Consider the following 24,023-nt stretch of genomic DNA (forward strand, 5'->3'; position numbering starts at 1 on the left):
TACTCATTCGTTGAAGGACATTAGGTTGTAGCAGGTTTTGATTGCAAGTCCAATTTTTTTATCAGGCATTTCTTTATTCAGATTGCCTTTTTTTTCCTTATATTGGTTTTCATCATTTGTGTTTCCATGGAATTTGTCTATTTTGATTCAAAGTTGTTTGTGATACCTTTGTAATATCTGTAAGATCTATAATGATGCCTCTTTATTCATTCCTATAATTGGTAACACATATTTTTCTCCCTTTTTCGTTCATCAGTCTTGCTTGAAATTTTGAAACATTTTTAAAGTTTTTCAAAAAATAAACCTTTAACTTTATTGAGATTCCCTATTGTATGCCATCTTTGTCATTGATTTCTTATTAACATTCTTTTTACCTTCTTCTTCTACTTGAGGTTGATTTATTATATTGCCCTAGCTTCTTGAGATGAAAAGTTAGATTACTAATTCTTGATTTTTCATTAAACTCAAAATATTACCTATTTTTCATTCTGACAAGCTTTGTAGCATACATTTATTTTTAGAGTTTTGTTGCTAAATTTCCAATTATTTGTTTTATTTAACCTGATATATTATGTATTTACAAACATTATTCTGCCTAAGAAATTCATGCCCCCAAAATAAGAATCCTTCTGAATACATGTGGCTATAGAAAGTATTCAAATTTAAATAATGTTTGTCTTTATTACAGTATACTAGATTGTTTCTCACCATGGTCAGCATTTTATGTTCATAAAACCTGTAAGGGCAAATAGACATTTTGGCCTAAGGTTCTCATTCACATTTTTCTCACAAACCTGCTTTTTCTTATTGTTTGATATGGAATATAGACTAGCACGTTCTTTAATGCTTCCAAGTTTAAATAGAAATTAGGTTACAGAAAAGTGAAGTTGAAAATAAAACAAATAATTCCATCTAAAGTTAGTATGATAGATTGTACAGTTTGGATTTTGATAGTCTTCAGCATTTTACCTTATGATTCCTGGATTTCCAGGCTGGTTTATATCTTTACATAAACAGAATACTGGTACATACTTTTTTATTAGTGCTATTTGACTGATCCTAGAATCTAAATTCTGTCTTCCTCATGTCAGATCAATAGGAATTTCATGTTCACATATAGATGCTACCTCTATTCTACAAATTTCATGCTTTTTAAAAATTTTGTATACATAAAATAAGACTTGATACAAGTATCAAAGGGAGTTAGCTATCCCCTATAAGTATAAATATAAATAATTATGGTGATTTTAGCAATTGTCATATACGTATATTAATTACCTCCTATATGCAAAGTTCTATCTTAACAATTTACGCATGTCATTTTATTTTTAAAACATCACTGTTCTATATACTCAAGAGCTGATATTCTCTAGCCTAACTATAGCTCATGTTTGATAATTCAGTGCATATCAAAACAATTATTTTTTATATATTTGAAATCTATATATTAGATTTCTATAAAACTGGTGCTATACTAAGTAGTTATATTTTCATAGTGCCATTTTCATTAAATGTGGAATGTGGTATAAAAAGCAAAGCTCTTCCTTTCCAATGTACTATTTAGGAATAGTACAATGTACTATTTAGGACAAAGGTAAATTTTTGAATTTTAACACCCGTGAAATTTATAGTACAAAAAGCAGAAGATATATTTGAGAGGATTTTGACTCAGATCTACTCTGGGGAACTATATGATCTCGAAAAAAATGACAGAGCTTAACAGCTTTACGTTTCTGTATCCTTTCAAGTTAACTAGGTAAAAAGAAAAATGATGACAGCAACTTCACAGGCCATTAGAAATACATTAATAATGAATTTAAAAGTTACCTTTAAATGTCAAAGCATTATACAAATATTTTCACAGCACATAGATTTTTTTCAGAGTGAAATATGACATATTAAATAAAATATTATAAATCATGGCCATGGCATATTTGAATGGAACAGAATGTTCTTTTCTCTCTCTCTCTCTCTCTCTCTCTCTCTCTCTCTCTCTCTCTCTCTCTCTCCTCTTTCTAAATGAGCAACCAAAGAAAGCTGCTGATTTTGTATTTCTGAGCAGTAGAGCAGTACAATAAGTGAAGTGAATATTTTTGGGAGGAAAGTTTAGTATTGCGACAGCTGGTTCAGGCTGTTCCCTTATCAGAAATAGTGCTTCTAGACTATCAAAAGTAGGAACAAGAGCTTAAAATACAATTTTCACTCAACCAAGTAAACTTAGCCAATTTTCCGTCCTTATATATTTCCCTGTATCTCCCAACTTTACAAATGTGCACATTTTGTGTTTTTTCCCCTTCCACATGAATCTTATTATATAGTATGAGGTAGAAAAAAAGATTTGGATACCTCATTCTATTTGTAAATTTAGTTTTAATCTCTGATTTTGATGGTATCTTTAAAAATTCTGTCTTTAAATTTGGAGATATACTGAGCATTTCAATCTTATCGAACATAACATGACTAAATTTTCTTAATCTCAGGCATTTTTATAAATCCTTTAATAGAGAATCTCTTAACAGTCGTTTTCTATGGTTAGATTGAGTGCATTGTTGAGCTTTTGGTGGAGAATTTCTCCAAATCCTAGAACAAAGATTGCTTTTAGCATGGTGAGAATGGCACTGGATCAGCAACATTGTTCAGAATTTATACCAAGCCAGAGAAGTGTCAGATTAAATGCAGCTGAGTGCAAATTAAAGATGTAAAGCACACTGGGTCTTAATGTAAGAGCTGTGCCTAAACAAATACGTTTGAATACTAATGTTGGATGTTGCTGGAGGAATTACAATCTTGGACAACAGGTAAAATGTAAATTTCTTTTTTGACAGATGCTGATCTCTTTATCGGACTAAATAATAAAATGAGTATAGAGGAGGACAGTTTAGCTACTTGGGAGTCCAATTTAAACTAAAAGGGTGCTTCTCAAGTATTTGTTGTGACAGCATTTCTTTTAGCTTTTCCTCTAGGGCATTATGCTTAGTGATTTCAAGTTTGCAGCTTCCACTGTTGATTGGACTCTTGGGTTTGCCCTAGAAACCTCTGACAAGAGTAAAACAACTTTCATAAGCAAATAATTAAAATGGATGGTGGAAATTTTCTAGTTTTGCTGACTCATGAACAGATGGTGCTTCTAATCCATCCATTAAATGCCCTTTTTTAATGTTTGTGTCTGTAGCCAATCCAGAGCGAGTCTCATAGCTGTAAAGTACACAGGTTTGTGTGAAATTGGATTGGACCTTGGAACAAACCCACAGTGCTAGGGCACTAATGTCAATTCTTAGTCCTTTGTATAGTTGAACAGATACCTCAGTCTTGTGTTTGGACTGAGAATGACTTTCAGATTCACTAGAAGAATGTAGCATTTGGGGTGACAATGGTTCGTGAAGTTACTTAGGTTTCAGGTATACAATTCTGTAATACATCATCTATATATCACATTGTGTGTTGCATTTTTGATATCAATGTGTTTCTAGAATTCCTCTTATTTGCCATTTGAGCTGGTTGTTTTTGCAATGTATCTAAAGGATCTTCTTCATATTGATTTTAATTTAATTTAATTTATAAAATAATTGAAACATATGGCTAAGAAAAACCATTTGCATATCCGCTATCTAAAATTTAAGTTATTTACATTTGGACATTATCTGTTTAAGATTTGATGTTTTAAAAACACAAGTCCCTAAGATCTAACTACTTTCCTTTCTACTTCTTCCTTCCCCCAAGGAAATTATTATTCTAAAATGATATGTATTGGTACTATGCACTTTTTTTTATTTTCACTCATATTTGTATGCATCCATAAAATAAATACTGATTTTTCTATTTTTAAAATGTAGGTAAATTATATTTTCAACTTGTTTTTATTTTTAACTTCATTGTTTGTTTTGAAAAACTTAGATTTTGTTCATGCATTTAACTGCTCTAATGTTTTCTATGATATGAATAAAGTATTTATGCATCAGTATTTTACTGATGGATTGTTTCCAATTTTTAGTGCTACCAGCCTTGCTGAACTGAATATCATTTTAGAAGTTTCTTTAGGTGAGACAAGAGTTTTGCAAGACTACCATTAAAAGAAATGCTGGTGGTAGGGAATATACATTAATGGATTTTCTAAGTACTGTAACACATTGGCAAATTCCTCTCCAAAGCATTGCTTGAATTTATACTCTTAGCAGCTCTTTATGAACTCTATAAGAAAACATATCCTGAATGACATTCAGTGTTATTAGACTCTTAAAATTTCGGGCCTGTCTAGTGACTTAGAAATTTTATCTTGTCATTGTTTCAATTTCTATTTTCCTGGTCCTTGTCAAATTTAACCTTTTCTCGTAAGATTATTAGTTATTTCATTTTCTATGAAATTGCCTAGTATTTATTGATTTGTAGGCATTCTTTGATTATTTTGGATATACCCTTTTATGAGATATGTGTTTTATAACTATTTCCTTCAAGATTTTGGCTTTAAACATTTATGGAAGAGATTTTGTTATACAGTAGATTTCAGTTTATGAATAAATACACTGGTCTTTTTCTTTAAAATTAGTTTGATTGATGCTGTTCTTAATCTAATACTCTAAGGGTATTCTCTTCTATTTTCCTAAATGTTGTAAAATTTTATGTTTCCTTTTTGATCTGTAACCCCTTTTGAATTTGTTTATCTATATTACATGAGGTAATGGTTTAACTTCATCTTTTTTTTTTTTCATGTGGATAGCTAACTTTAATGGAAGAAACAGCACATATTTTTTCTACCTAATAAAAATGCCACTTCTACCTTTGCAAGTTTCTGTTTATACCTGCATCTGTTTTTAGGCTTTTACTTTATTTCAGAGATTTGTCTATCCCTGTACCAATATCCCATGATTCTAATCATTAGAGATTAGAAAAAAATCATGATATCTTAGAGAGCATGTGTCCGTTTAATTATTTTTGGTTGTTTTGCTGCCAAACTCAGGTTTGGATGTTTGCCGCATGTGAGCCAATGTTCAAGAGACAAGTGTTGGTGGAGTTTAGAAAAATAAGCTTATTAAAAATGCCGGCATTCTGGATAGAGGGTGGACTGCTATCACAAGGACCACCTTCCCTGCACCTACAGTGGTCAAGGGGTTTTATACCATGTTTCCCTGAAATTAAGACCTGTCATGCAGGATCTCCGGTCCTGCTCCCCACACAAGAATGCAGGATATGATGAAGCCACAAAAGGAACAACAACGGAGCCACGGATAGGGGCCACTATATTCTTGATGGCAGCTGACCAAGACACAAAAGCTAACGTCTGCCAGTACCCCAACAAGGGGTCTTCCTGCACCCCAGTCTCGCTGGCAGCCAGGCGAGACACAGGAAGTAGGATCCACACAATCCGTAAGCCGTCATCCATGCTTGCTAACCCCACTTGCTAGCCTCAATCTGCCCTCCGTTTCTCAACCAACCAACCCCCTAGTGTAGCCATAGCTGTTATATTAGTAGCTAATGGCTAACCGGTAACTACTGATGGCCACCCAGCCACAGTGGATGGTCATCTGATTACAGCTGATGGCCATGTAATAAGAGAGCCAGCACCTTTCCACTTAAGGCCAAGAGCCTGGAAACTGCTCTCTGGGACTCTGTCCCCACAAGACCTAACCAGAAAATAAGCCCTAGCATGATTTTTCAGAATGACATCCCCTGAACATAGCCCTTAATGTGTCTTTTGGAGCAAAACTTAATATAAGACCTGGTCTTATTTTCAGGGAAACACGATAGATATACAAGAAGAGGCAGAACAAAGGAAAGAGGGAGTTAATGCTAGACTTCTTAGTGCTGATGTCCAGGAAAACTCCTCCTGGGGTCCTGTTTGTTGCAAGATGGTTATCTCGAACTGGTTATAGGGGTGATTCATACATCATCTGACGGAAAATTACATCTACAATTGCACTCTGGTTCCCTGCATCTGCATCCAGATGTCTGAGGGCTGAATCAGTTTCTTCCAAGTCAGTGTTCTGACAATTAATCAGATTAACTAGGGATGTATGTAGATTCAAGAAAACAAAGTTGTTAAATCAGGTAGAAGGGAAGGAAAAAAATTAAAAAAAAATGAAAGGAATGAAAAATAAACTAAATTTTTAAATTTTGAAAAGTACACCATCACCCTTATAGTTTGATCTTCCATATAATTTGAGGATCAGCTTATCAAGTCCTAGGAAAAAAGACTTAACTGGAATGCTGATTGGAATTTTATTGAATTTTCAGATTTTTGCAATCTTCATAATACTTATTTGTGGAGACTTGCAATCTTCATGAACTTTCTATCCTGATATGTTTCTTATTATGCTTTCTAGGACGCCCATGCATATGGGATAAAATAGATGTTATTCATTAACATTCCTATTCTGTAATTTAAATGGGATAGTTTCCGTTTTTAGCTATTAAATATGTATCAGTGTGGGGACAGAGCCAGGAGTGCAATTTCCAGGCACTCGGCCTCACATAGAAAGGTGCTGGCTCAGGTAGGAAATGGCCATCAACTGTGATTGGATGGCCATCAGCTGTGGCTACTTGGCCGTCAGCTGTAACCAGTGAGCCATTGGCCACTAATATAACTGCCATGGCTACGCTAGCAGAAAATGGGGGCTAGCAAGAAGGTGGTTGCTGAGCTAGCAAGAGCGGGTTGCAGAAAGGCGGATGCCGCCAACGAGAATATAGTGGTATGACTCCCCCGTCTATGGCGCCATGGGTGTTCCTTTTTGGCCTCACCATATCCTGCATACTTATGTGGGGAGCGGGAGCTGACACCCTGCAGGCTGCCCTGCACCACAATCAGATTAGTATTTTTTTTTCATTTCTTGAAATGACTATATCAGAGCCTGAGACAATTATGTAAAATGTGATTATTTGTGATACTTGCTTTTTAAAATGTATCTTTTGTGGTAGGCAGAAAAAATGGCCCCTCAAAGATGGGTGATCATAATCCCAGAACCTGTGAATATATAGCAAAAAGACTTTGCAGGCATATATATTAATGAATTTGAGATGGGGAGATTACCCTGGATTATCCAGGTGGACCCAATGTTATCACAAGGGTCCTTATAAGTAGTAGGAGGAAGTAGGATGGAAGTAGGAGGCAGAGAAAGAGTTGTAACTGGTGGAAGTAGAGGCTAGGTTGATGTGGCCGCAAGCCAAAGGTAGTCTCTAGAGGCTGGAAAAGGCAGGTAATGTATTCTCCTCAAGACCCCCTAGAAGGAATGCAGTCCTACCGATAGTTTTATATCTCTGACTTCCAGACATATAAGATAATAAATGTTTGATTTAAGCCACTATTTTTTGTGGTAATTTGTTACTGCAAAAGTAGGAAATAAATACACCTGATGAAATTGTTTTGCAGAGCTCTGATATCTGATCAGTGTGAGGCAGTGCCTTTAATATTATGTTTCAAATAGCAAATATATCTATAAAAAGTTTTTACTTTTTTATTTTAGTGAGTTTGATTTAGAAGTGGAGGCCTACATGAGCTTCAGTCTTACCAATTGTGTACCCATAATGGACCTATAGTTCCTTCTCCTCAGAGTGGGGCAAGACTGAAACTTGGATGTAGATAAGGGAGGCAGTCATTTAAATAAGGGGGTTGTGGACCATACATTTGAAGACTTGATAAGCACTTATTATAAGTGCTACCAGTGTCATCCCAGGTGACAGGCGGGGTCTCTGGTCCTGTATCCCACATAGGAACACAGGATATGGTGATGCCAGAAAGGAACACCCACAGAGCCATAGGTAGGGGAGTCATACCACTAGTCTCACTGGCGGCTGGGTTGGAAACACAGGAAGCAGGAGCCACATGAATCTCAACCTGCTGTCCACTTGTCTCTGCCAACCAACCTCACTTGCTAGCTGCAATCCGCCTCCCTACAATCCGTAATCCACGCCCCACCACTCCATGCCACACCTTGCTAGCTTAGCCACGGCAATTATATCAGTGGCTAATGGCTAACCGGTAACAGCTGATGGCCAACTAGTCACAGCTGATGACCATCTACTACCTGAGCCAGCACCTTTCTGGGGCTCTGTCCCCACAACACGCAAAGCCAATTCACCTGTTGGGAACTTGGTTTCCTTCTTCTCTCTTCTCTTCTCTTCTCTTCTCTTCTCTTCTCTTCTCTTCTCTTCTCTTCTCTTCTCTTCTCTTCTCTTCTCTTCTCTTCTTTTCTCTTCTCTTTCCTTTTTTTTTTGTGTGTGTGCAACAGAATTGACAATATCTCCTATCTCCAGGGGTTGTTGGTAGAAACAAACAAGGTCTTACATATAAGCTGTCAAGTGCTGTACAGAGGGAGATGGTAGGAAAGACTCCTGTGGGGACAGAGACAGGAGTGCAGTTTCCAGGCTCTCGGCCTCATGTGGAAAGGTGCTGGCTCAGATAGTAAATGGCCATCAACTGTGATTGGATGGCCATCAGCGGTGGCTAGTTGGCCGTCAGCTGTAACCAGTGAGCCATTGGCCACTCACATAACTGCCATGGCTACGCTAGCAGCAAATGGGGGCTAGCAAGAAGATGGTGGCTGGCAAGTGCGGATTGTAGTTAGGAGGGCGGGTTGCGGACAGTGTGGCTCCTGCTTCCTGTGTCTCCAACCCAGCCGCCAGCAAGAATATAGAGGTATGACTCCCCTACCTATGGATCCGTGGGTATTTCTTTTTGGCCTCACCATATCCTGTGTTCTTATATGGGGAGCGGGAGCAGAGACCCCGTGGGCCGCCCTGCATAACTCCACTCCCCAAGGCCTACACAAAGGAAAATAGTATCAGAGAGAGGAAATAAATTAATAATCAAAATGGATAAGATTATTTCTAACTGTGGCCATTACGTTACATTGGCTATTTACTTGAACATATTGTAAGTAACTTCCACTACTTATTGAGAGGACTGGAAAGCTTTAAACTATTTGGCCTAGAGAAAGAAAGGAGTGCGTATGGGGCAGCATAGAGGGGCTAGGGGATAGGAGAACAGTGCTTGCAGCTGGTGTGCTGGAAAGTAAAATGAATTCTTCATTGTACCATAAGTTCTTCTGTTTAGGCTGGTTATTTAATTTCTCCAAGACTTAGTTTCTTCATCTGTAATACGAGGACAATTCCAAGACTTTGCAGAGCTGTTGTGATGATAAAATAAAGTAATATAAATAAAATGCTCACCACATCCAGTATATGTATAACTTGGGATTCAAATTTCTGACAGTTGCTTTTGTGAGAATTCCACCTATTATTGTTAAAAGCTTGAATATGTTATTATACCTTTGCAGTTTGTTTTATGTACTGCTACCAGAATGAATGTAGTCCCTTGCCTGTGGCTGCCTAATAAGGCTTAAAAGCTAGTGTAATATGGAGGAGAAGTAAATGGAATCTTTGGCCCTACCCCCACCATTTGTATTTACTCTATGCAGTGCTCTGTTTTTATCCTTTTCAGGTGGTTCTTCACAGGTGGGATGCTAGGAATACCAGTGTTTCTCACCGTAAATCTGTATTCGTCTCAGTGATTTCTTCTGCTGTTGGTAGTCTGGAGAATCTGGATAGTAGTGATCATATTTAGCCACTGATCACCTGGTTTGGGACATAGAGTAGAATAGACTTTTGTTGCAAAAGAAAAAGCTAAAGATTTGGAATACCCAAATCTTGGAAGTAGGTGCTCACATCAGGGGCTGCCCAGTAGCTGGGGTGGGGGACCAAGGAGTTGGAACTCAGGAGGAAGGTCAGATTACAAAGAGGAAAGCTTGTTTTGTTTGCTATTTTCCTGTTCTAAAAACTGGAAGGAAGTGTGGCATAGTAGGAGCCCGTATATTGGAAAACCAAATGAAACCCTGGCTCAGGGTTTTACCTTTGTTAGATATTGGATTTGGACAAGTGACTTTTCCTTGTGTAGCATCATTTTTCTGTACTTTAAACTGAGGATATTTGAGAGGCTGAATATAAGCAAGTGAAAAGATTTTGGTTGAAACCTCACATACAAAAACTAGATGTTTAATAAAAACCACATTCCTTCCTTTTGTCCCCTCCTTTGTGCAGCTGCTAATATTAGTATGAGTATTTCGAAAGAGTGTGTGCTGCTTCTCATAGCCTCTGTTTAGTGCTTTATAGTTTAAGATATAACTGATGTGTGGGTATTTCACCTAAATTATCCAAAGTTATTATTGAAATAATGAGCTATTCTCTTTGTCCCCAGTTGTGACCTCAATGTTCGTTGCCAGCTTACTGCATCATTGACTTGATTAAGTATGAAAAATGCTGTAACTGTCTGTTATATTCTGGGATAAAAGAAATGTCAATGTGAAGAGTAATGAAAGCATTAATTTATAATGGAAGCTAATGGGTGAAAACATCTCTACTTATAAAATGCCCTTCTCTCTTTCCCCTTTAGATTTTTTGGTTTGATCAAGTTGTGCTTATTCAACCTGGAGAATCTCACAGCTGCTCAGTGTCCAATACAAGCCAAGATACAACCATTTAAATCCTGTGTAGGACTTTGTGTAGATCACTTACCTACCTTGCTGTGTCACAATTTACAATAGAAGGAAAAATTCATACTCATATAGCCTGGTATTTGTTTGAATAATTAAAATAACAGCCACTACTCTTCTTCATTTTATCCTGATGATTATTTAGGCAGAATCTCCTTTTTGTTTACATTTTCTTCTAATTTACCCTTGAATGAGTTTTGACAATTGCCTCTGTCTACACACTGGCCCTCTCTTAGTTCATTCGGTGCTCTATGTTTTTATCATTTCAGAGTCTTTATATAGTCACGGGAGGTGGAGCATAGGGAATATAGTCAATGGAATTGTAACAGCTATATTTGATGTCAGAGGGGTAGTAGATTGGGGGGTTATCACTTTATGAGGGGTGTAAATGTCTAACTATTACATTGTTTTGTACACCGGAAATTAAAACAAACGAAACAAAAAACAGTCTTTGAACATGCTGTTCCCTTTTCTTGGAATGCCCACTGATGCCCCCACCCTTAAACACACACCCACATACACACCTGTTTCAATCCTTCTCAACACTATTAACATTTTGGATGAGATAAGTCTTTGTTGGGGGACAGGTGCATGGAGCTGCCCTATGCATTGTGGGCTGTTAGCAACATCTGTGGACTCTACCCACTGGGCATGTCTGTGGCATCCCTCCCTGTCATGACAACCAGAATGTCTCCAAACTCTGCCAGATGTCTCAAGGGCGTAAACTCACCCTCAGTTAAGGATCAGTAGTTTAGAGCTTACTGCAAATATTATTTCCTTATTCTGGAAGACTTATCCACGAAAATCCCATGTTCCCTCCACTCTATCGTGAAATCATCCAATCCTCTTTGTCTTATCAGTTTCCATTGTAGCACTTATCACAAATAAAATAACAGGATGAACATTTATTTATATATTTTACATTATTTATGTTTGCTAGGATGTAAATTATAGGAAGAAAATGACTTTGTTGTTTGGTTCCACCTTGTAATTACAGTGCCCAGCACACTGCCCTGCATATAGCTGGCACCCAATATGCATTTGTAAACTTAATGACCTTTGATTTTGGTTCTCTTTATTTCCTGTGATATAAAATTAATATTTTTGAAATTAGTTATTATTTACGATCATTAGAATCCTGACATTATTTTGTTATTGTTATTGAAATAATCTTTACACTGTGATTTCAAAACCGTGTACCAAGGTGTCCCAGAGAACACACAGAAACTGCAAGATATTTTATTTATTTATTTTTTTTTTAAGGAAAATAAGGTAACATTTGCCATATACCCTGCGAATTATAATACTAGCTTGTTAGTTCAGTTTCAACATTAGATTGCATTCTGTTACTTTTGATGGTATTATATCTTTGTGAAACTAGGTTTCTAACAGTTGCTATGATACAAAGTAACTACCCTAAGAAAAATTAGTGTGGAGCCGAAAATGGGGGTAATGATGTTCAACCTGGTTCCAGAATTTGAGAAATGCTGTGGTGCCAAACATGTACATACATACCATTCCTAAGTAACTGGTTAGTTAAGGTGAACTAAAATATTAGTTTTGGTTTGATTTATGTTAGTAGTTATTAAAATGACTACCAAGTTGTTAAGGATGTAAATTATTAGTAAGTTGTTTGATCCTAACTCCTTAATGATTACAACAAACAGGTATTTCTTTTGGCAAACATACTAATGACAAAATTTACTGACACAGTAAGGAAGATAGAAAGCTCGGAAATCTCTGCATTTAGCCAATTTAACCATTTCCATTCTAAAACATTTATGTTAATACACACTAATTTCTGGTTCCTTATATATGCAGTAATATATTTTAAGAGATCTGTCATGTATTTCTGATGTGATACATCACTGTGATATGTGAAAGGATATATAAGAAACTTAAATTGAGATAGGCTGCAGGTTGCATTCTGCCGTTATGCTAAAGCTCAATCTTCAAAGAAAATAGAATTGATTTTAGAGGATTTTTTAGGTTATTCAAAATAGAAAGAAGACATCTTAGTAACAATCCATTATAATTTATGTTTTTACTTTTATTTTCATAGAGGCTATCTGCCTGTTAAAGCTAAAACTGTTATCTCCAGTATGTGTTAGACCTTATTGTTGTATCTGCCAGAGGGTTACTAAGCTCCTCATAGGTTATTGATATCTTGGCTGTACTAGATAAGGCTCTTATAAGAATCTATTTGGAATAAGCTTTAACTATGACTTTTCATTAAACTCCTAATCTCCTTGCTTTACCGTTTTCAATAATTTTTGCCAAATTATGCCATAAATTGCATAAAAACTATAATTAAATCAAATTTATTTTAGCTGACAATATAAATACTATTTAATTGCTGGGACATTCTTTACATATCTATATGCCAATCCCGACATTCTGTGGTTGTATGAAGTTCTGCAAGGATGTGTAAAAGAGAACCTTTATGAATCCTGAAACTATTAATAAACTTTGATTATTATTATAATTTCTCCATTGATGGTTTTAGGGCAGAAATTTCCAGTAATAAATTCAAGCCTTTAAAAAGATTTCTTCAGTAAGGTGATTATATCTTCAGATTTGTATTATTCCTAGTTCTGGAAAAGTACTACAATAATAGATTGTATTTAAAAATGAATTTCACAACTTAACTGAGGAGATAAGTATGTCATTTAGGGGAACTTCAACAATGTGCAATTCTCGGTATCAGACATATTTACAAAAAAAAATACTGAGCTTTTTTTGCTTTCTCATTCCCTCTCCTCAGTTCATATCTATATATTTCACTGCTTTCTCAACAGCCTGTTTGAAATTCCAGATATGCATAAACTAATTTGTTAAAAATTTGTACCACTGAGATTTCTTGGGAAAATGAGTAAAATTCATGTTGTGGAAATCTTCCTAGTCCTAAATTCTGTTCCAGCACAGTTCTTGGAAACTGGAAACATTATATTTGGAAGATTGAAGGAACTGATGAATAGGAATTTTACGGTTCTATTTTTTTTTCTTTTTCTTTCTTTCTTGCCAGCAATATTTTAAAAATATATTATTGTATAGTATCTTGATCATTTTGTGCCATTGATAATTAGATGATTTTCTGATTTAAGCAAGTTATCTTTTGTCTAATTCATTCATTCGACTGCTGACTATTTTTAAAAGTGTTTTTGTTATTGTTAGTATAGATTATTGTAATGAATTTAGAGGTAGGATAGGAATCAGAAGGATCCATAAAGATTCTGTGATTTTTATTAATTCATCTATCAGAAACGGTTTTGTGAACCCTTACTTTAGTCTTTGGATGAGAGCACTCTTAAAGTAAAATACCGAAACCATCATTTTGAAGGTGCCAACATGCCAATAGAAATTGCTTATGTGATCAAATTGTGATAGTTTGAATATTAAATTTCATAAAAAGTAAGTCTTGAGAAGATAATTTTAAAGGTTACTTGTTAAAAGTAATTTTTGTTCAAAAGATGAAACAGCAAAAGAAAAAAAAAACCCTAACTAGTAATTCTATCCCCCACAAAAAACAGGGCTTTTTGATAAATGACTTTGTGATAAGAAAATAGTCCTCTGGAAAAGGAAATAAATTTGTATCTTCCCGTAAATGCATGAGATGAATTGCAAAGATACCAAATATTCAAATCTTAAAAATGAAAGCATGAAAATAGTAGATAAAAATATTGGGGAATTACTTTATAATCATGGAGTGATACTGTGGAAAACAAATTTAATGGCAGTGAGAAGGAATCTATAGAAAAGTTGAGAGCTACTAGGGAGGGATAGCGAAAAGATAAAGGTAGGGGGCAGAATAGGACAGATCTAACCATAGGAGTTGAGATGTAGTGTATTCCAAAAGGTAGAACTCATTATACCTTGGGCCAGTTATCAAGCAATTGGTGTCTATTATAGTTTATATGAGCTATTTCCAGCATGGTTAGAATATTCTGAGTCCAGTAGAAAAGGAACAAACACTGTTCAAGAGGCAAGTAAACTCTAGGTACTAGACTATGTTGAAAAATGGCAAGGTCATAGCCTTAGGTTGAGATCAGGGGTTAGACTCCTCTAATCCTTAGAAGAAGAATTGATACAAGCCAGGTGGGCTATGCAAGTTACTAGATAAGGAACTTGGAGGACAATGTCAATGATAGCTTCACCCAAAGGGTGACTTGTTACTAAGTATCAGAGTAATATACTAGTTTAATTCCTCTTGTTTACGTTTGGTATTAATCAGAGAAACCATATGGGGTTGTGGACATTTAGTCCCACGCGTGCTGGAGACAGATGGAGAGATGGAAATGGAGAAAAGATCTGGTGTTTCAACATGTTGAAAATATACAAATTAATGCTGAGAAAGATATCTGGTTTTGAATGAGGCCATAAGCCAACATTGACCTTAACTAATCATCTGTAATGAAATTTGAATTTAGAGAAAAATCTAAACAGACATAAATGTTTTTCTAATTATTCGCAAAGATGCAGGATTATTTATTTATTTATTTATTTATTTATTTATTTATTTATTTATTTATTTATTTATATTTTGTATACTGAATAATATACTCCAGGGATCACTCTCATTCCTCTACATCTATCTCATTACCTTTATTTTCCCACTGGGATAGTGGGACATTGAAAAAGAGAGAGAGAAAGAGATAAAAACTGAGAATGACTGTGGCTAATAATTACTCTATTTCAATTCATTTTTAATTTGTCACATACTGCTGGAATAAAGAAAGTTCTAATATGCAATTGGTGGGTATTAAGAATGAATAATAGAATTAGGAATGGTTGAAATACAAATAATATAAAATGTATTTTTTCAGTTGTTGTTCTTCTTAAATATGATTTTTGACTGTATCATGCATGCTACATGGTCATCTTAACCTTTTACTTTCCTGGCTACTTTCTCTGAATTGGTGGGAAAGAAAATATACTGCAGCATGCAAAACTTGTCTAAAATATTTGATTTTTAAATTAACTCAGAAAATCAGAGCAATCTGAACACTGAGAATTATTCTGACTTATCCTTAAACTTCTGTTTTTCAGAGGTCATTTCTTGAAAGCCTAATTCTGAGGGTAGTTACAGTCTTTTCAATACTTACTTCCCTTTACCAATCTGTTTCTAAAATGCTTACAAGGCTTTTAATTACTCAAGCTGAGCATTTAGCCAGGTATGATAAATATTTTTCCTCAAAAAATACTTTTACTAGCTCAATATTGCATTAAAATAGCATTTCCATGTTTAAATTTACTTTGTCATTCTGTCAAAATTATTGGAATATTTAGTGATTCCTGATATATAATTTATCAGCCCTTAGGAAGTAGGGAGGCATATTTCAGTGAATACACTGGGACAGAGCAGGTAAGTGAATTAAGGATGGAGCCTAGGAAGATACCCTCAATTAAAAGGAATCACATTTAATATGGGGAAAATGGCATATTTTAACTATTGACATTAACTTTTAATTTATGTTACTTCAATTATCTTAATGTATTTAGTCTTTGCTTTTAATATATAAACACCTTCTTGAATGGTTTACTGTATTTCCCCTAAGCCTGAAACCATGGGATTTCTTTCTTTTTTAATAACTGCTGGGATTAGCACCAAACTAGGAATTTTAAGAGAGTGCCTCAGGGGCGGTTGTTAAATTGGTCATATCTTCGCACCATGGGCTATTTTGCTAAGTGGTTGGCTTAAGTGCAATTCTGAAAATAGGAGTTTGGAGGTAGTTTAAGGGCAGCATTAGCATATAAGGTATCCGGGATTTGGGGACAGGTTTTATGGTCTAGAAATAAACTCCTTTGGAATACTTTTCAATTTTAAGCAGATCCGTAGTGCTGCCAAATTAACTTTCTCTCCCACATGTCAAGAACTGTTGAGCTAGTGAAGTTGTGTTTTGTTAATGCCTTTTCTTTCTGACTTGGATATCACTAGTATTCTGTATTTTAACGTTTTATTAATAATTCAGTTCTATCCCTTTTTCAGTTGAACATTTTTCCTTTAAGCACTTTTAGAAGTTTTTAAGTTATTAAAGTGATTGCATGTCTAATATTTATACTCGAGCACATGTCTTAATATGTACATTATACCTGCTAATGTGTAGTCATTATGAGATACTATATTATTTCTTTAACATTTTGTCAGAGAATGATTGTTTTTAGGTACAAAGTCATTAGTCTTCAGCTATTCTGATACTTATAATTATTAATACCACCGATACATAATTGCTACAGTATTTTTTTTCTTTAATTCTGCTTTTCCTAAAAGTTCACCTTTCCATTTATGGCATCCCCGGGACCTGCAAAAAAGATCATCAGATGTAGTTTTGACATGTTAAGTTGGCCAAGGATGGATATTGGTCTCCTATTTAACAAAAACTAGTCCAGGACAAATTCTTTAAAGGAAATTTTATACAGCAGAACTAATTTTCTCAAATAGAAACGAATGTCCGTGCCTGCAAACTCTGCTTCATTTCATCTCCAAGACTGGTTTACCAGCACTTGGATGAAGAAGTCCTCACTAATATATGCCTCTTGATCACTTGCTTCAGTATTTCAATGTAATAATTTATAGCCCTAGGGGTGAGTTTAATTTTTGCATCAAATGAGTTATATATATATATATATATATATATATATATATATATATATATATATATAACAATCTTTATTATACCCCAATAATATAAATAAACAGAGTAAGATAGTTGATTGGCTTAGTGTTTTATATTCAGAAGTGAAGTTATAATGTCTTGCAACATATTTGACTTATATTAAGATTCAATTATCTAAATTCATATGGGAAAATATTTTTAAAGCAGAAATTCATTGTTGTTGGTTCAAACAATGACTGTTGTTATAAAGAAACAAGTATTGTGATGAAATGGTAAGAACACTATAATTAACAGTTGATGGAAACCAACCTCTCCACTTAAAATTATCAGTTTTATAAGTAATTTGTAAAAGTAATTCTGTAACACGTGGAAAAAAACTTAGATTCTGAAAATGTTAGCAAAGGGGAAAAGGCAAATGCAAAGTTAATTTTTTTAAATGATGGTTAGGATGCCACTTATTTTTAGCTTTTATAATGACAATATAATAATTGGGCATTTTTTAATTTATTAAATTCAGACAAAGTAAGACAAATAAGTGCCATATGATTTCACTTACATGTAGAATCTAAAAACAAAATAAATGAACAAACAAAACAGAAACAAGCTCATAGATACAGAGAACAAATTCATGGTTGCCAATTGGGAGGGGAGTTGAAGGGGTAAGATGACAAAGGGGAAGGGATTAAGTTGTACAAATTGCCAGTTATGAAAACAATCCTGGGGATGTAAAGTACAGCATAGGAAATGTAGTCAATACTATAATAATTATGTATAGTGTCAGAAGGGTACTAGACTTATTGGGGTGGTTATTTCATAAGTTATATAAATGTCTAATCACTATATTGTACACCTGAAACTAATACAATATTGTATGTCAATGCTAATTGAAAACTATTTTTAAATAAAAATAATTCAAACAAACAAAAGATTCAGTTAACCCCACGCAGCTATTCCTCTAACTTTGAAAAAAAACTCTCTTAATTTTATTTTTGCTAACCTTTGTCATTTTTGTAATAAAGTAATTGCCTTCTTTATAATTTTTATTGACTATTGCAGAAAATTATATATCTTTCCATTGGATAAAATTATTAAAACACTTCAAAGAAGCTTGGCCAAGTTATCGTGCTACTCAGGAACTAGTATTCTGCAGAAGAGCTTTGGCTAAACTACTCATCTATGTTATTTGTAACATATTCCTGTATTATAGTGTTATTTACTTTACAGAATTTGGTATCTCTCTTTTTCTAGTTGGCTGTTTCCTTAATAAATAAAGTTCTTTCATTTTTTTTTCTTTCCTAAATGTCTCATACTGCTAAAATATAAAAGATTGAATTTACAACATATTTGATGAGACAAGTAAACATCAAAAGCTATCAAATAATGCTATTTTATTAAACATACTAATTGAATTTAGAACACATTTTTATAAATGTCATTATGTAACGTGGCATGCATTTTAGAATGAAGAAAACTCATCATATGTTCATTTGGAATTTTACAAAACTTCTCTGCTAAATGATTTGGGGATAAGTAATTAAATAGAGCATTAAAAGGACAAGACCTTGGACCAGGGCAACCTTGGGAGATCAAAAAAGTACCAGGAGGGAGGGAGATGACAGACTTTAGGTAAACTTGACTTGTCTATGAGGCAGACAAAAATTCCTTCCAACATACTGAGCTTGCTCTTTTCTTATTTTATTTGGCAGCCCATAGTAGCATCTTTATTTTTCAGAGCATGGTCATTTTTAAAAGGAATTCACGAGAAGGAATTCTTAGTGCTTCTGCTCTTTCACTCTAATAGTTCCCTTTCTCCTCCTCCCTATCTGCCTGGAAGTTTGGAGAACAGATGGCAAAGGAACTTGAACAAAAGTAGTCGTTCTCTATTGATTGTGAAAAAGACCTATAAGTACAACAATATGTTGAAATACTTACTAATGAAGTAATTTATAAACAATTTACTTAAAGTGAGTGCATTTGAAGCTGAAAATTGCGATCATTTCAAGGTAATTTTCAAACCACAATATTTAGTAAAACAGGTCTATTCCATTCTTGAAAACTAATATAGGAAACATTCTTTTAATACATGAGTATATCTCTATAGTATAATGCTGTAAAGACAGATACGTATTTAAAAAAGTTATTATTGATTATGTTGAATTACTATCTTAGCCCACTGAAGTCAAGATACATATCTACAATGTCAGTAAAAAAATTACAATAGCTAAATGATGATAGTCTAAGTAAAAGATAACAGTATTCTAATTTTAACAATGTTCCACAAAATTATTCAAAATGTATTACCTTTTGTCTTGTGTTTTCATATTTCTTAGCAATACATTGGCAATAAATAGAAAGAAAAACTTACATATTTAAAAATAAGAATATCAGAAAAGTGGAATTATGTTCTAGTGTTCTATGATAAATTGGCATCACACATACCATCATGCAGTTCCTAAATTTTCCAAATAAAATTTTCCAGAAATCTCTTCAACTAATTTTTCCTTACACAGACACACACACACACTAAAAATAAATAAATAAATAATTAAAATTCATGAATTGGAAAGATGCATTTGGGGCATGAGCTAAATTTGTCTGATGGATCAAAATAGTAAATCCAGCCTGAAAACACCTCTTCATACATAATACACATGAGTAAATACACGTTTTGTAAGTAGAGTCTTTTCAAACACTTCACTGAGAATGTGTGGATTGAATAGCAATAGGCCTTGTTGTTTTCTTGTGACTATTTTCTTGTGACTACGTCATATTCCTAGGCTTGGTTTTTAAAAGTATGTATGTGTGTGTGGTGGGTGTGTGTGTGCATGTGTATGTGTGTCAAACTTAAACAAATTTTTCTTTTAATTTTTTTGTGTGTGTTGTCGCATCCTGTTCAACGAGAGTTGTGGGGAGCAAGGAGGGCGGCGAGGGCTTAAGAAAGACAGCAGCCAAGAATAGAATGCAAGCGGGACCAAGGGACTGCAGCCTCAAGGACTGAGCCCCCAATTGGGCCAACTCATAAATTTTATTAATTAACTGAGAAAGTAAAGGAGATAAAGCTTGTCAATCTCAAGATCTGTGAATCCCACACATCATAATAGGAAACTGACTGAAGCCAATCACCCTTGCCTGCAGGCAGCTGAACCATAAGTCTCAGGATGTATGTACTTCTCCAAGGGACAAAACCTTTATGCATATGAATAGTTGGAAAGCACATCATTGAATCTCTTCTGCAGGTTGTGGGAAGGAATGCAGCCACAGAGGCAGAGGCTCTCCTTGGGGGTGGGGGGGACTGTGCCTACCTCTATCGACCCTTAGAGTTCTCCTGTTGGTCCCCATGTGGCTCCGCCTGGCTTGGGTTGCCCCCACCGTGGGGAGTCGTACCTGTCATTGGCTGACCAGCCATCTTTCTGGGGCCAAACAGAGAGACATAAGGTGCAAGCACAAAGGTGAAGCAAAGTCCCTGAAAGGATCCGTCTCACAGACTCTCCTTTCTTTAGGGGCAGGTACAAGGAGACAGATGGGTAGGCTTCCACGTGGCAACAATGTGTTTCTTGGTTTAGCCAGATTGACTTTCTCTGCTGTCAAAAATTACTGACCCAGTGTAAGTTGTATAGCCAGCAACACTCCTATGAAATTCACAATTTATATTCCTTATTTTCTGTCACTTTGTCAAAATTTTTTTTATTTTATTTCTTTTTTGTTTTGTTTTTATTTAACATTTTTCCTTTCTCCTATTCTTATAACTCTGCATGATATAGGACATTGGATATTGGTAATATTATTAGTTGAGTCAGTAATCACCCTCTCCCCACCCTCACTATTTAAATATATGGGACTTTTGGAGTGTTTTAAATTTTTGAATATTTCTTTCTTTCGAAGTGCATTCTTCAGTGATGCTCTTTCAAAAGCTTTAAAGCGTTTTTAATATAATGTAAACCAGCTGAACTTTTCAATTTTAACTACTCTGAGTCAATTAACCCACATTAACTTACAGACTAAGTTGACAAAAGAAAACTAAAAGGAGAAAGGAGACTGGAGTTATGGTAGCCATTAGGAAATAAAACATTAAGTTAAATATGGAGCTTTAATGATAGAACCTTAATGGTAGAGAACCAAAAACTAACTCAAGAGGCCACTTCATCCACAAATTCTGTTCCTTGTATGTCAAGTACTGGATATTCCTTATTTGTTCATTGATTTATTCTCTCTTAATTATTCTTCACAAAGAAGAGGAATAGCCAGATGTTATAAAGGAAAGATACTAGGCGCAATACCTGTCAAATTTTGTTGTCTTTTAAATCTTTAATGAAGAACCTTTTGGTCTGCCTGTACAATTTGACTATTTCAACTTTAAAGGTTTCTCCAAAATTTTCACAGCTAAACACTTATTAATATTTTGTATTTTCCCTGAAGGAACTATATTTTGAAAGAAATAACTTTCAAAAAATTGTTAAAAAATAATTCATAATTCATTTAGGCTTTTTTTTTTTCCCCAAAACAGTTAATGAGCAATCACAGCTTCAGGTCAGTATGCTATTACCAAGGTTACTATATGGAATTGAGAATCTTAAAGGCCAAAGCAAAACAACAAATTAAATTGTCCTTTGAGACTCTTCCAAGGATAAATGACATTTCTTTTTGGTAATTTTTGCCTAGTAGACTGAAATCTCTAGAACAGAAAGTTTCTTCTACAGTATCACTCAAAGACTGTTGTTTTGTTGATTTATAACGTGTCTTTCAAACTTTTAGCTTATTACATTATAATGGGATTTATCAGAGTTAGACATGGATAGATTTCCTTAAGACAATTAAGTACTATGTAAATATGTCAAAAGTATAATAGCTTTAGGAACTGAGATGATTTTGTTTAATTAGTATTATTGATTCATTTAATCATTATACACACAGGCGCACACACACACACACACACACACACACACACACACACACACAAGGCCTCTTTTAGGAATCAATAATCTGCTCATGTATTTGAGATTGGGGAATATTCTCCTGTTTCTTGCTTTCCTGTGTTCAGGGAGAGGTTTATCTATTTATTTTTCCTTAGGTTCATGTTAAAAAGTATACAGTTACAAAGTATGCAGTTTAAGAACATGGTTTTAGTCATGGAAGAAGTATGGAGCCTTCTTTAGCAATAGGGGCTAGTGTGACACCCTAAACTTTAGTTTCTTTCTGTGTGAAATAGAGATAATAATACTCTTCTCAGTGAGGTATCATAAGGAATATATATATATATATATATATATATATATATATATATATATATACACATATATACCTATATGTGTATATATATATATATATATATCCCATAAGAGCATGCTTAGCAAATAGCAGGTACATAATGGAGATGCATTACTTTTTCATCTGAAATGAAAGAAAATTTGTTACTAACTATTCTTGTGCAATACAGGGAAAGCACAATATGTTGACAATTTATTGTATTGTATAGTTTGGGGATTAATTTAAAGCAGAACAATTTGAGAAGTTTAATTACATTAGTTTGGCGTTGCCTCTAACCTGGAAGTGATTTCTGCAGACCTCGTGCTAAATAATTATTGATAAGACACCACACTAAGTGATGCTTAGGAACCTAAAGTTGTTCAATATACTTGCTTCTCTAATACGGGAGCTCCCACAAGCAACCCAATGGACATAAATCCTTGACGACTTATCTGGCCGGGTCTTAGGGCTGATATAACATGTGACATTTCAATAATGCACTGGTTACGATATTCCCAAATTAGCCCCCAAAGTCAGATTTCCAAAGAGTTTGACTCTTTCATGTACTCTTTTAGTTTAGGATTATGAGGAAGTGTTGGAATTTTATTTTCTGTGGTTTAATATGCCCTAGCACTGTTGTCTTAGGAGGAAAAAGTCAGTTTTCTTGTGATAGGCAAACCAATAATAAATTATAATAATAATCATGAATTAAATATATAATATGTAATATTATATAACAATGAAATAATAAATTTTATTTCACAAATTTTTATTAAGTGCTACTGATAAGCTCTAGTTACATGTTGAATAGATTCCAATATGATAATTGAACCATGCTTGCCATTGAAGGGATCAAATACCAATCAGAGAGAAAGGGAAATGAGAGAAGAGACATGGGAGGGGAATGGACGGGAGGGGAGGAAAGAGGAAGGGAAGAAAGGGAAGGGTGTTTATGTGTGGGGCAGAGAGAGATGTGAGAACACATATTCAAGATGAATGTGATAAATTCACTGATCGAATAAAATATCATTTTACATAAAGGAATACAGAGAAGAAAATATCTTACCTTGGAAGGACCAAGTAAGAATTTACTCATGAGGAAATATTTCAAGTGAATTCTGAATCAGAGTTGTGAGGCACACAAAGAAGGGATTTTATCAAAGGGGAAAACAAAAGTCATAAAGGTAGGAGACAGCCTAGCACATTCTGGGAACAATAAATATTTAATTATGGACAGAGAAGGGTGTGTGTGTATGTATGTGTGTGTGTGTGCACACATACATGATGTTAGAGAGAAGATTGTATGTTTTGGGTGATAGGACTGCTGGATATTGAGACAGGTACCTTTCTCAAATGACTTAATTTTACCTTGTAGATGATGAAGAAACATGCAGCAATTTTAATAAAAGGGAAAAATAATACGATTAACATCATAGAAATTGACTGTCATCAGTATGAAGGATATTAGAAGAGGGTGGTAATAGCCAATAGGATTAGGGCAGGCAAAAAGGGGATGAAGTTCAGCTCAAGGCAATCGTGGTGGAGATGGAGCAGAGGAACCTAACTGTTAGTGAAGGGTGTTAGCTGGGGTGGGCAGGGTGGGCCCAGTGAGGGGCACCTGAGTTCTAGTTTGTCTCTCATGTATGGGGTACAGGAAGTCTGTAGTTACAATATTCTTGTTTTATAA

General features: G+C 34.7%; 1 protein-coding gene across 7 annotated transcripts in view; it reads left to right on the plus strand.

Moving 5' to 3' along the window:
* KCNJ3 (potassium inwardly rectifying channel subfamily J member 3) overlaps positions 1-24,023 on the plus strand; it is a 150,278-nt gene that overhangs the window by 55,228 nt on the left and 71,027 nt on the right. Inside the window, exon 5 of one of the 7 annotated variants that reach the window (XM_081051067.1) lies at positions 10,379-13,952. The exons of 4 other annotated variants lie outside the window; for them this stretch is intronic. In XM_081051067.1, the coding sequence (XP_080907193.1) occupies positions 10,379-10,468 (90 nt within the window). In that variant the 3' untranslated portion in view covers positions 10,469-13,952. Of the gene's footprint in view, positions 1-10,378; positions 13,953-24,023 lie in introns of those variants that run through there. 2 more of the 7 variants (XM_081051064.1, XM_081051065.1) reach the window with 2 other exon arrangements.

This window comes from Rhinolophus hipposideros (assembly GCF_964194185.1).
Source record: "Rhinolophus hipposideros genome assembly, chromosome: 6".
NCBI classification, from domain to species: Eukaryota; Metazoa; Chordata; class Mammalia; order Chiroptera; family Rhinolophidae; genus Rhinolophus; species Rhinolophus hipposideros.